We start from the raw sequence: 12,719 nt of genomic DNA on the forward strand, positions 1-12,719 counted from the left end.
CTCGCACACCATATTCAGGTAATTTATTTACCATGAAAACTGTACTGTACTGAGGAAAACTACATTAAAAACAGTTGCATGGTACACCTATTTCGATTTATTTAATATAGAGTCACACCTCTGTTTGCACAAATTCCAGTACTAAGCAGTAATAAAGCAATGTTTAAATTAATCAAGTTTAAGTCTAATCTCAATTATTCTCTATTAAAACCATCAAACCCAATGTCAGCAAGCTCTCATGAGATATTTAAGGCAAATTGAAGCTAGGTGAAACGCAAGGCCATCAGAGAGGCTGCTTTGAGTAGCATGGGTTTCTGTATAAAAGATAAGCTTAACGCCACAAAATACACTGAATGCATGAAATGTAACCCATCACAAAATTCACCCAATGGACGTATGAGACCTATTGCTTTGTTTTTTACTGTCATGAGTGTAAGGTAAGTTTAGAAAGACATTGTGCCTTTAAGTTGAAACATGGTTTAGCTGAGGTACTGTATAAGGATCAAATTTATTATCTCAGATTTGTACTTGTAAATCATTCATAGTGTCCATTGCGGCTACTGTAATGTAAGTGTGAAAAAACACTGTGTAATTAGACATTTAAAAGAGTTTTATGGTATTGGCCCCTTAGTTCCTCAATTGTCCCAAAAACTTCCCAGTATAGTCATTTAAAAACACACATGAAAAACTGAGACCAGTATTCTATTTTGGTCCAAACTTATAACATTACACAACCTATTATTAAGTGTGTTTCTTTGATTTATCCACATTAAAGTAACATCATCTTCGCTGACAGAACTTAATCTTCAATAACATAACAACAACCCTCAACTGTGTGCTAAACCTCTAAAAGCACCAAGCTCACCTTAAACTAATGCTTACTAACAGTGCAAGAGCTCCATAACAGCTACAGAGACATAGGACAATGGAATTACGCGTCCATGCAAACTGTATGTGTAATGGCCTTATTCTTGTTTAAAAGCACACACGTGTGTACACATTACTAAAAACAATAAAAGAGTAATTTACAGCTGGCCTGATAACCTTTTTGACTTATTATGGTAATTTGTTTACATGTGTTATAGGCATGTTCTTTAAGTGTTTTTGTTTTCTTCTTGTACAATGATGATTACTTCATGTTGGAGGCTACTAGTCACATTTGATCATGGACTGCATTGTTTGTAGCCAAATGAGAACCTCTAAAAAGCAGACTGCATTGCTAATATTGCGAGAAGGCAGTATACGTCAATAGAGAAAAGACAGGAATATAATATGGCTGCTGAATGATGCTGAATATGCAATCAAAATCATTCAAACAATCAATGTAAATTGCTCGTTGGAAAACAATTACTTTTGTGCATCTTTCCTAATCAAAGCCAATTTTACCACAATGAGCAGCAACAACATCCAAGGAAAGTATCTCTTAGGTGCTCAGCAGGTTATAAAAGCCCTTCAACCTCTCCCTTTAAATTATAGACACAAACACACAAACATATACCCCTGAGTAAAATGTGTATTAGTCCCTGTGGAGGGAAAATAGAACATTGGGATTGTAGGATTTGATCCAGGACTGTACTCTTCTTTCGCCTTTGTCACCGCACATTCATTCGGCCAAGTCCCCAACTTAAGGGGACGAGCCTCATTTTTCAATTAGGCATTAGACACACTCATGCTTCACTGCTTTCTCATCACCCTCATCTACTCGGCCCCCACCTTCCTCTCTCTCATGCTAATAGGAAGGAGGGAGAGAGGCGAGTGGGGGTGGTTGAGGGGAGTAGATAGAGACACTATTGTAGATCAGCTCTGATGGATGCAGGAGAAGGCTGTGTTGCTGGAAGGACTCCCTCTGCTGCTCCTTTACTCACTTTCAGAAAAAATGCAATTGCTTATGGTGGCTTATTGTTACACCAAACCCTTCATATATCCATTAATTGATTGATTCCCATTTTATTTAGATTTTTCTTTTTGAAGCCCCCCTCTTCATAATGCAGTACTACTATTATGTTGTTCAAATTAACTTATAATCCACATTAGACTCAGATGCAGATCTTAGACATACAATAAGTAATTCATTTAAAGTTGGAGATGTGAATACAAGCAAGACTGGTTTTAAAAAATATATACTAAATTACTAAATATTGTGTGCTTGTCTTTTTTTTCCTATTTCAGACACCTGCAGTGACTTAATGCTGAGGAGGCAGACTGCTTGAGTCGTGCGGCAGGGCTGGCTGTTTTTTTTTTTCTTCAGCTGACCCAGTTGGGAGGCACACTGAATATGCAACTAAGACACAGATGGAAGAGAAACTTGGCGACACATGAGTGAATAATCATCACGGCAAGAAAGAGAGCGATAACATTAGGGAGGAGGCAACAAAATATGGGAGCCGTGGAGGTTGAGATTCAAGGTAGAGCAGAGAAAGGAGAGAAAACCGATAGAAAACAGGCAATGGTGGAGCGCAAGGAATGCAGTAAGACATGAAGAAATAAGAGTTCTCTTCTATTCCCAGTAGATACTTCCAGAAGCTCAGCAAATGTTCCTAATTCCCTTTGCCTCCGTTAGCCTCCTTCTCTGTAGCTAAAGATTAAACATGAATAAAGACTTTGCAGAGATGGAGAAGAGAAAGAGAAGAATAAGACGGAAAAAAGGAGTCTGGTGGTTGCCATAGTGATGAGAGGGGAGAGATTCCAGAGTGGTCTCGGCCATTACGCAGTGTGTTGGGGAGATGGACTGTGCAGCACTTAGGCTTATTGCAGTGTGGGCTGAAACAGAACAGATATCTAATATAGAGGAGATGGGCTCGCACCAAAATGGTGGATGGTAAGCACAGTCTTAATAAAAAGAGGCTGTAGAATACTGAGGTTTTACTGCCAAAATCTGGCCAATCAGGTTAAGAAAAAAAGACATTTATCCCATTTGAGAAAATGGAAGGACATCCAGTGAGTAAAAGCCACACACACATGCTCAGTGGCACCTACACAGAGACATACTAAGGCACACAGACAAATGTATGCACATACGTGCACAAAAACATAATCAGAGATGCACTGATCCCCTCCAACAACAGCCAAGTACAACCACTCTATTCTACACAGCCAAGAACAACAGTTGTCATATTTGGCTTGGCAGTGGGTCATATCTAATGAGCAGGCACAACAACAGCTAAAGATAGGACAGTGGTTAAGCAGAAGCATAAAACAAACGGAGCGAGAGCAATTTCAACAATCTTTTGTCTTAACTAAAATAGCCTAAATTTCAAACTTGTTCCAGTAAAAACCCATAATTGTAGCTGTGACGCAAGCAAGCTGCATTCTGGTAATGCTCACCGACACACAGCTGGCATTCTTTACTTTAAAGTACATTATTCACAAGTTTACTTTCCCTGAGGTAAACATAACACACTCCACTTGCCCCTGCACCGTTTTGTGTGGGGAAAAAGAACAAATAATGACAGCTAAGAGTATTTGCCATCAAATAGCATTAAAATGGGAAATTATGGAAATTACAAAGATGCACACAAATAAATGCGTCATGTGACAGACTGGTTATGATATAACCTGGTCCTTTAGTAAGAGACGAGGAAAAAGACCAGTTAAGAGCTAAGTTATTTGTTTATGAGTACCTTTGGCTCAAATGGAGTGAAACAAACTGCATAAATAAATAACAATTGTCCAGACAGAGAAAGCCAAATGAGAACAGTGTAATCTGACAAGCAGAGCTTGAGCTACATGGAACTCTATCTGTGAGAAGATATTGAAGGGGTAAATAAAATAATAATAATAAAATTATCACCCGACAAACACCAGATACTGGTAACTTCCTGAGATGATACACAGTGAGCTCTCTGATTATGTACAACCATTGTTCGTTGCCTGTTCTGAAATTTGTTCCCTGCTGACCACTATGCACTATTTCTAACTGTGAACTAATCAAATCAAAGCAGACCAGTGGCTCAGTGCCAGTAGCGTCTGGTCAAACCGACTTTATACAAAGCAGCACAAAGCAGTGTGTCAGCTTCTGTGACATCTTACTGTTGTTTCTCGGGTTCCTGGGTAGTTCAATAGCAAAAAAGTTAATTTTAAACTTCACATTACCACCAGCCGACAGCAGGTGTGAGGCTGCCAAAAAATACAAAGAAGAAGAAAAGGTCTATTGTGGAAATTAACAAATGGGCAAATTTTAAATTAAAACTTTAAATCTCCTTTTATTTCTTAACTTAATGTTTCAGGCATTACACATGTCACAGAAAATGGCTAGAGTGGCATATTTCTTTTGAAACATATTCAGTATTTGCTTTGACCAGCATGGAACATACACAGAATGGATTTTTTTGTTTTTGTGGTTTGTTTACCTAGGCTGCTCACACCATCCAGCTGATGTTAAGCCTTGTGTTAATTTTAATTAGTTACCAGATAAAAACAGGTCTAGCCACGGGGTGGAGGTTCATTATCTCTGGCTTTTGTGCCAGGGAGCCCTAGTAGGATTTTGGTGGCACAGAGAAGTCAAAGAACCCACGTGTGCCATGAGGAAATTGCCAAAGAGGTTCAAAGGACGAGGAGAATAGAATATAACAGAACAGAATGAAGGGAAGCAGAGAAGGGATGCAGTTTCACTTTATCTGAGGAATAAGGAATAGAGTGCTATGATACATACAGTATGTGTGCATATGCTGTGCAATAAAGGCCAACTGTGGGTTGTCTTCCATCCATTCAGTTACAGTGACCTGATGCTGTGCTTTGCATATCTCCTGTATTTCTCACTCTCCAATTAACATTCGCTCCAACCTACAGGGCAACACCATTTCAGCACAGCAGGGCCTCTCTCTTTTCCCATATGACATGGGTCATTGCAGTTTGTCTCGCCAGTGTCATGAGAGGTGGATGACAGGTAATTATGGCTTCGTCTCCCTGGTACCAAAGTCACCACAAGATTCACACTATTCACTTAGCTTTATTGATGTATGTGTGTGCCATAGACTGTAGAGTGTCTGCATGTGAGTGTATGACTGCATGCAGTACAAAAAAAGAACGAGAAAGTAGTAACTCAAGTAGTAAAAGTGTTCAAACTACAAAAATGAATAATTTATAGTGTTAAATGACTATAGTTACCTTGTTGTTTTTTTAAGTTTCCACAAACATATTTGCAGGAAGAGACAATTACATCATCCAAGGTCAGAAGCTAGACAAGTCTGACAGTTTTGTTTCCACTAGTGAGAAAGAAAGGCACGACGCCCCAATTGCCTCCCAGTGGAGTTAACAAACAGTCTCTTCGCTCTTTTGTCTTTGGTTTTATCTAGTCACGCAATGTGGTCTTAGGCCTCCCGAGTCGCTTGATGTTGCTTCATCGAGCCACATCCCTACATTCACAATATCTCAAAAAGACTGACAAACTCTTGTCAGGGAATTAGCCTAATTAGTCACCTGCTTGTATTTCCTTCCCCTCCCTAAGCTCGCCTTTCCTCCTGCGTGGGTTTGAGGAGTGCCATCATTAATATCATCCCGCTATGGGTCATAAAGCATTCCACGTCACCATGATAAAGGTCCCAGTCCTGTCCTGGGAAGGGAGAAATGATAACCTAGCTGGACAGAATGGCTTTAAATTGAACCGTCTGATGATACAATACAGTTCAGTGCACACTGCTAATTTTCTACCATAATATGAGTTATAGTATACACCATATTCTCTCCTTCTCACTTTGTTTTCTTCCTTTTGTTAGGATGTATGAGAGATTTTGCTCAGTAGCACTGAAGCCTTTTCCCATTCAGCTATGAAACACTAAAAGAATGAGCCCACAATATTAAATTATTGGCATAAATTACTGGAATGAGAGCAATGATGTAGAAATGAATTAAGGAAGATTTGACTTGAAGATGAGTCAAACAGTCACAAATCTCAGTAGTGACTTATGTGGCTTATTGCACAAGTACTTTGAGATTGAGTTTAAATTAATCACATCCACATTTATGCTGTAACATGATCATTTTTCCTATGGCTCAAAAACAAGTAACATGGAAGTTGCGTTACCTTCATAGACTGCTTTAAATCCCTGCCCACTGACGGCGTAGTCAGATAGTAGCCACAGTGTGAGCCTGGAGCCTGTACTCACAATGGGTGAAGGCAGCTGGAACCCCGTTAACCTGAGAATAAATGGACAGAAGGACAATAACGGTCAGACAAAAAAAAAGATCCAATCAACATCACAGTTGGTTGCAAGGTCAGGTACAAAGCCCACTTCCATCAAGCCAGCTGTTCCCTCAGGCATTCAAGGATAACTTTTTGTATAACGAGGCTCTGAATCATCCACAAATTATTAAAATGCCCAGACCTTAACAGGACAGAAACCCTCAACAGATTTCTCTCCATCAGCGAAGACAGAGTAACTGCAATCATGTATTCGCAGTAAATTAGGAAAACAGCAGCCAGTGTGGGAATGAACAAACAGTTGAACAGACACCAAACATAAAATTGTCGGACTCTGAGTCAACAACCATTTCTAACAGCCAACCAGTACTTTTTTGTGCAATTCAACTGGAACAGAAAATATGCTGCAATTTACACCTTTAGTGTCCATTTCACCATGTCTCAGTCTAAAGTTGTCTTAAAGGGACAGTTCAACCGTATCACTGGGCAGAAGGAAGCGTGCATCTACTCAGAGGCTTGAGAGGCTCGTGCTTGTGACAGCGCAGGATGTAAATATTAATGGCATCCTCCTCGGCTAAGCTGTAACATTAGCTAGCTTAGTGGTGCTACGTGAGCTAGCAATATTAAACTATAAGTTAGAATATTAGGCTAGATTAGTAGATGCACGCTTCCTTCTGCGCTGTGATATGGTTGACGGGTGTAGTTTGGTAGGAAGAAAATAGTTCCTACATGAAACTGCTCACAACAAGGTCTGTAGATTATCTTGAGTAACCGGGTCATGATTTCTGTAAAGAGACATTGCTGTTGAGTTTTTCAAATGTATTTTCGCTGCTTTGAGCACTACAAGCCAAGTGCCATATAGTTCCATTATATTTGAGAGAAGGCAGACATCTCTACAGCCGATATCGCCAAATCTCACGCTAAGACAATTCAGATGGATAAATAGCACTACAAGTAAGAGGAAAAATATGTATTTTTGATTTTGTGGTGAATAGGCCCTTTAAGTACTCGATTTTCTTTTCACGTTGGATGTAACTTTAATGAGTATGAAATTGGTCCCAATTTACCCAAAATGATCCAAGTGACACATATTTGATCCTACTTTTAGATATGGGAGAAAAAATATTTTAGCAACTTTCTTTACCTTGGAATTATCTTATCTCTTCTAAGATTTAGGAGAACAGCAGAGCTGTTCCAACCTGTAAGGGGTTCCCAGCAGTGGTACAATGATAGGAGAAACATTTGTCTTTTGTCCTGGATGTAATTGGTCAATCCACAACACTGCAGCCACTCTGTAGAAAGTTTTTGCAATTTCACTTGGTAGAAAACAGGAACATACAGCTGTAAAGCAGTAAATATTTGGGACATCACAGCTGTGATTACTGCACCTTAAAGATCCAATAACACCGTTATTCAATAATTGCTTAATTATAAATAGGAATGTAAAATAAAACATTTTATGCAATGTAGTAGTTTTCTTGGATTTGTCAGTGTCACATAACATCACATAATATTATTGTTCCAAGCACAGTTTAGGACACATACTAAATTAATCCATACCACAGTATCAACACATACTGATTATGCATGCATGATCTTTGATGTTGTGGCCAAGTGGCCCAGGTGCACATGACGCACAGACTCCCCCAGACCAAAGGCAGTGCCAAAACATTGCCTAAATTATTGTAGCCAAGGCACATGCTCATTTAATAGGACTTCTTACACAGTAGACACAAAGATAAAATGGGGTATTGACTATCACTAGATTTAACTCAACTAGTATAAGACATTTAAAAAGAAAAGGTCATTTAAATCATTTTTAGCAGTTTAGTATGATCATATTTTTAGCCTTTACTAGTGTGTTAGTCTCTTGTCATACAAGTAATGCTAATTTCAGTTTAATCTTGTCTTTCCTGCAACAAATAGTACAATAAACTAAGATAATTTCATTTTATGGTTCAGAGTGTGTGTAAAACTTTGATTCACCCTCAAAGGAGAACTTCATAAATAACCCTCCAGTGCTGCTTTGAGGTGGGACTATTCCTAATCAAACTTTTGGCATCATTTCAAGGAGTGATTCGGAGTTGCTCAATAAACATGGGCATATGATTCTTGTTTCACTGGGATTTTGTGTGCTGCCCTAACCTAGAACTGATAAAACTGGTGACAAATATCATATTTGCAATTTAGGCCTATAGAATGCTAAAGTGATTTAATTGCTTTTCCAGCAGTGTGTACTAAGTACACATTTTTTTCAATGTTAATGATCAACAACAGTTAAACAAACAAGATGAAGTTGAATTGTCCAAAAATAATATCCCCCACACCTAACCTTCCCTCTGTTTATGTTTCATTATTTGAGACTTCTTGATAGTTTTGCGAAAGAAAAAAATGTATAATGATTTGACACTGAAATTTAAATGAAAGATAACGTCAAAACCATAATTCCACCTAAATGTAGCATGAAGCTTACCTAGCTAGCTCTAGCTCTGTAACTGTACAGTTTTAGCTAAGTTAACCCGCTAGCTAAGGATAGGTAGCCCAGTTTGCATTGCAACTAGCCTATCTCATTCACTGCGTGGTAGACCAAACGGGGCTACTAGCTAGGTAGCAGTGGCCGGTATCTCCTAATGATACATTTAGCTATGCATGTCACCTCAATAATTTAACTTTATTACCTCTGAATCAGGGTCTCTGGGGCTTTCACACCTGACTTAGCTACCATACAGTAGTTTGTAATTTTTTAGAACAATTACTGAGACTGGATCAGTTATTAATCAGGGGTGGTCATGGATAATGGTTTGGTGCCCTCTGGTTGCACAAAGGCACACTGCATGATGTGAGTTTGAATTGATACATAGCATACATGTGCTGTTTTCAATTATAAAATAAAAAATCTATAGTTGTCTTTAATTATTGTACGTCCCAATATATCAAACTTTTAAAGTTACTAGTCTCCGTTATATATTAGTTATTTTGATTTTACTGATCAAAATGATAAGAATACCCTAGATCTTATGCTTTTTGATTCCCTTAACATTCTAGTATAACCCAGTCAAATCATAGTCAAGTTATCTTTATTTTCCAAGGTAAGAGCAGACAGAATCACTGTTTGGAGATCGTAGAAAAGGTTTCAGTCGTAGTCATCTGGACACTGTTTTCAGAATCAAGACGTTTTGGCTCCCATCCGGAAGTCATTCTCAATTGTGAAAAATGGACCGGGAAGGGAGTAGCTTAATTTCTGACCGGGAACTCAGAAATTTAAGCTAGAACACTTCTGGACGAATGAGGGACTACACCGTCTTATGTTTGGAAATGTTTAATAAAGTCCTGTAACGAGTAGTGTGGCAACTAAAACCTCTGAGGGACTAATAAGCAATCCACTAAAATTATGTTGGAAACAAGTAATATAGTTTTGAGTAATGAGCCTTGTCTTATTAGGACCAGCTTTCAGCAGCAGCTTTACCAGGTTCGGCTATTAAAATCCATTTAACATGTTTGCCACCCACATACTGGCAGTACTCACATACACACGCATATACTAAAAAACAGGTGTCCACTGTTCATTTGTTGCCCGTCACCACAGGTTGATTCATTTGTACATAGACATGAATGTGTGTGTGAGTGTGTACGCGCAATAGATCCCTGATTTACAGATTCTAATAAAGGACAATGTTGTTCACCTTACTTTTTACAAATTTCCCTTCCCAAGAGCCACTTTAATTTTCATTTTAAGTTCCCACACGCACTCTCTCACTGCATGTGTATCCCACTCTTTACAATCTATTACACCCCTCACTTTTATCTCTCAGTGTTAAGAGAGGCCTCAGTGTTTCACTTAATCCTTAAGTACCACATTGTGGGGAAAAATTGCAAAACACCAGTGTGGGAAAGATGAATTGAGCCAAAAAGGGAAGACGACTTTAATATATGCATGATTTCACTCCTCTCTGTGAAATTGTCACGGTGGGATATCAGCTAAACGATGGGACACATGTTCATGCAAATAGCCCCTTCGCTGACCGCAAATTGAGTTGGAAGGCTGCCATCTTGGTTCAGCAGCGCACTGCAGAGGGGGGGGTGATAGAGAGAATGATGGAGGGGCCAAAAGGGCGAGGGTCTACAAACACAGTGGGTTTCTTGCCGCATCCAAACCGTGATCATCTGGCATAAGCCAGGTACGGCCCCGAATCATTTTATCAGGCTAAGAGAAAACAAAATGGATACCATCAGAAAACAAACACAGAAACTGGCTTCACATGCAAAGGGAGATTAAGTATTGCAATGTGATATGGGCTGTGGCAATCTGAGGCGTGCAGCTGGTATTGTCAAAAAGCCAGCTGGGGGATTGTCTGTTATCAAGGAAAAGATGCAAGATATGATTGCGACTGAGCGATACAAAAGAATGGATTTGCAGCACAGGTGTCTCAAGTGAGTGATAAATTGATGGAGGGAGGATGAAAGAGGGTAAGGGACAGTAGAAGAGAGAAAGGGAAAGATAGAGAAGTTAAAAAAAATAGCACAGTTATGGGAAATCATTGGCTGTTTCTACTGTATGGAAAGTTGAATAATCTCAGAAATGAGTGCCTCTGAGGAGGAGAATAGGAATATGTGTGCATGGCTGCATCCACACTGAACAGTATATGCTGTTTGTGTGTGTAAGTGTTTGCATAAGCGCATGTGTGTGTGTGTGTGTGCATGGAGAGAGCAGAGGTCTATTAAGAGGGCTTTCCACCTGACTGGCCTCAGCATCTTCTCAATGAAGAACTTCTGCTTCCAATTATCCCACCACTGCCCATGGGAACAAGAGAGGGAGAGACAGACAGAGAGGGAGACAGTATATGTGCAGAGAGATGGCTGTATGGGAAAAGAGTGGAGATACTGTAATGAGGAGATGGCAATGTTGAAGAGCAGGTTGAGGGAGGGCAGAATATGAAAAGTAAGGAGGTGAGAGAAACTCATCAGTACGTGGGAATGTAAAAACTCCAACCATGAGCCTGAGTTGAGTGAGGATGAGTCATGGTGAGAAATTCCTTCATTAGGCTCTACATCTATTCAGGGATTCATGCTCACACACGCGCACATGCAGTTTTATTCATCTGAACATTTTCCCGCGTGTGTGTGATCTACCTCCCAAATATATGCATGTTTACGGCTGTAAACAGACAGAGACTAAATCAGGTCATTTGTCCTTTAATCTTATTCACTCAGTCAATGTGTGTGTGTGTGTGTGTGTGTGTGTGTGTGTGTGTGTATGTGTGTGGGTGGGTGTGTATGTTTCTCAGGGTGGAAGGTAAGCACAGTGCTGATACAGCTGATTTTCCCCCAGAAGGAAGGAAGAAAAAAGAAAAATAGATACAGCAGCAAGATTTTGATGGCTGAGTAGAAGGGAGACATTAGCCAATAAATGATGGGTGGTAAGAGAGAGACGGGGAGAAAGGGAGTTGAAGTGCAGAGTGAACTATGTGTGTATTTTTATGTGATTTGTGTGAGTATGTGTGTGTACCCTTTCTATACGAGACCCTGTGCAGCTATAACTTGTCAGTGGCAAGGACAGGGGCTGATGCTCTGTTGTGCTTTGTAAGCTCTAACTCCACTGCCTATCACACTAACAGCAATGCTGAGAACTACTGCCACAGCCATTGCAACACACACACACACACACACACACACACACACACACAGATGAATGGTTCTAGTTCCAGCTCTTCCATTGTTAAAAATATCGCTCCTTTTCTTGTTGTTGTTTTTAAAAAGATAGAAACATTAAAGAAAATCACCCTCGCATTTCAAACCCTTGCTGTTCAGTGTTTGTGTGTGTGTGTCTGCGCATGACTCATCACTGGTTCTACTTACAGGGAAAATAGCTGACCGTGAAGCCTAGTGGAGGTTAAAATGGCACTCCATTCCCACGCACATGATTTGATTCCTCCAGCTAACAGGAAGAATTTCACAAGCAATTAGACTGTATTTCTATCAGCCTTCTTATCCGTTTTTTGTTGGGTAAGCTGTAATGTAGGCTAAAACGTCACTATGCCCAAGGGCGTGATCTGGCCTTGATAGAGTTTTATGGTTAGCCTTAAGAGCTCTCAATTTCAGTTTAAATTCCTGTTATTCAATATGAAAGCCTGCAAATGTGTTACCTGTAATCACTGTGGTTAACAGGTATGCAGGGGAAGAAGACATTGCAACCTCCATCATGTTTGCTGTAAAACTTTATAGTGTGCCACTTTTCTCATTTCTTTTAACATTTCTGCTAGTTTTGGCTGTTCATCATCACATCACATTGTCCAGAAATCATGGAGCTCCACAACCAAGGTGAACCTAGCTGGAGGCAGCAACAATTTGTAAATCTCATACACACTTTCCCACAGATCCCACAGCCCATCAATATTTCAAACAAGACTGACATTTTGAATAGAGTGGGCTAATTCCTTCTTTCTGTCTCGTGAAGAAAGACAGGCTGTAGCATGCAGTTGCTTGTTAATATTCATACGTGCGTGACATCACAAGGTATTTGTACACTCTCAGATGTCTCTGACGCTGAATGCTGATGGTGAGATAATCAACCGCAGTCAGC

General features: G+C 39.7%; 1 protein-coding gene across 1 annotated transcript in view; it reads right to left on the reverse strand.

Annotated features, from left to right (window-relative positions):
• Positions 1-12,719, reverse strand: part of csmd2 (CUB and Sushi multiple domains 2) — a 232,329-nt gene that overhangs the window by 188,219 nt on the left and 31,391 nt on the right. Inside the window, exon 3 of the mRNA XM_044171930.1 lies at positions 6,023-6,135. Within this exon, the coding sequence (XP_044027865.1) occupies positions 6,023-6,135 (113 nt within the window). The remainder of the gene's footprint in view (positions 1-6,022; positions 6,136-12,719) is intronic.

The sequence above is a fragment of the Siniperca chuatsi genome, linkage group LG17 (assembly GCF_020085105.1).
Source record: "Siniperca chuatsi isolate FFG_IHB_CAS linkage group LG17, ASM2008510v1, whole genome shotgun sequence".
In the NCBI taxonomy this organism is placed as follows: Eukaryota; Metazoa; Chordata; class Actinopteri; order Centrarchiformes; family Sinipercidae; genus Siniperca; species Siniperca chuatsi.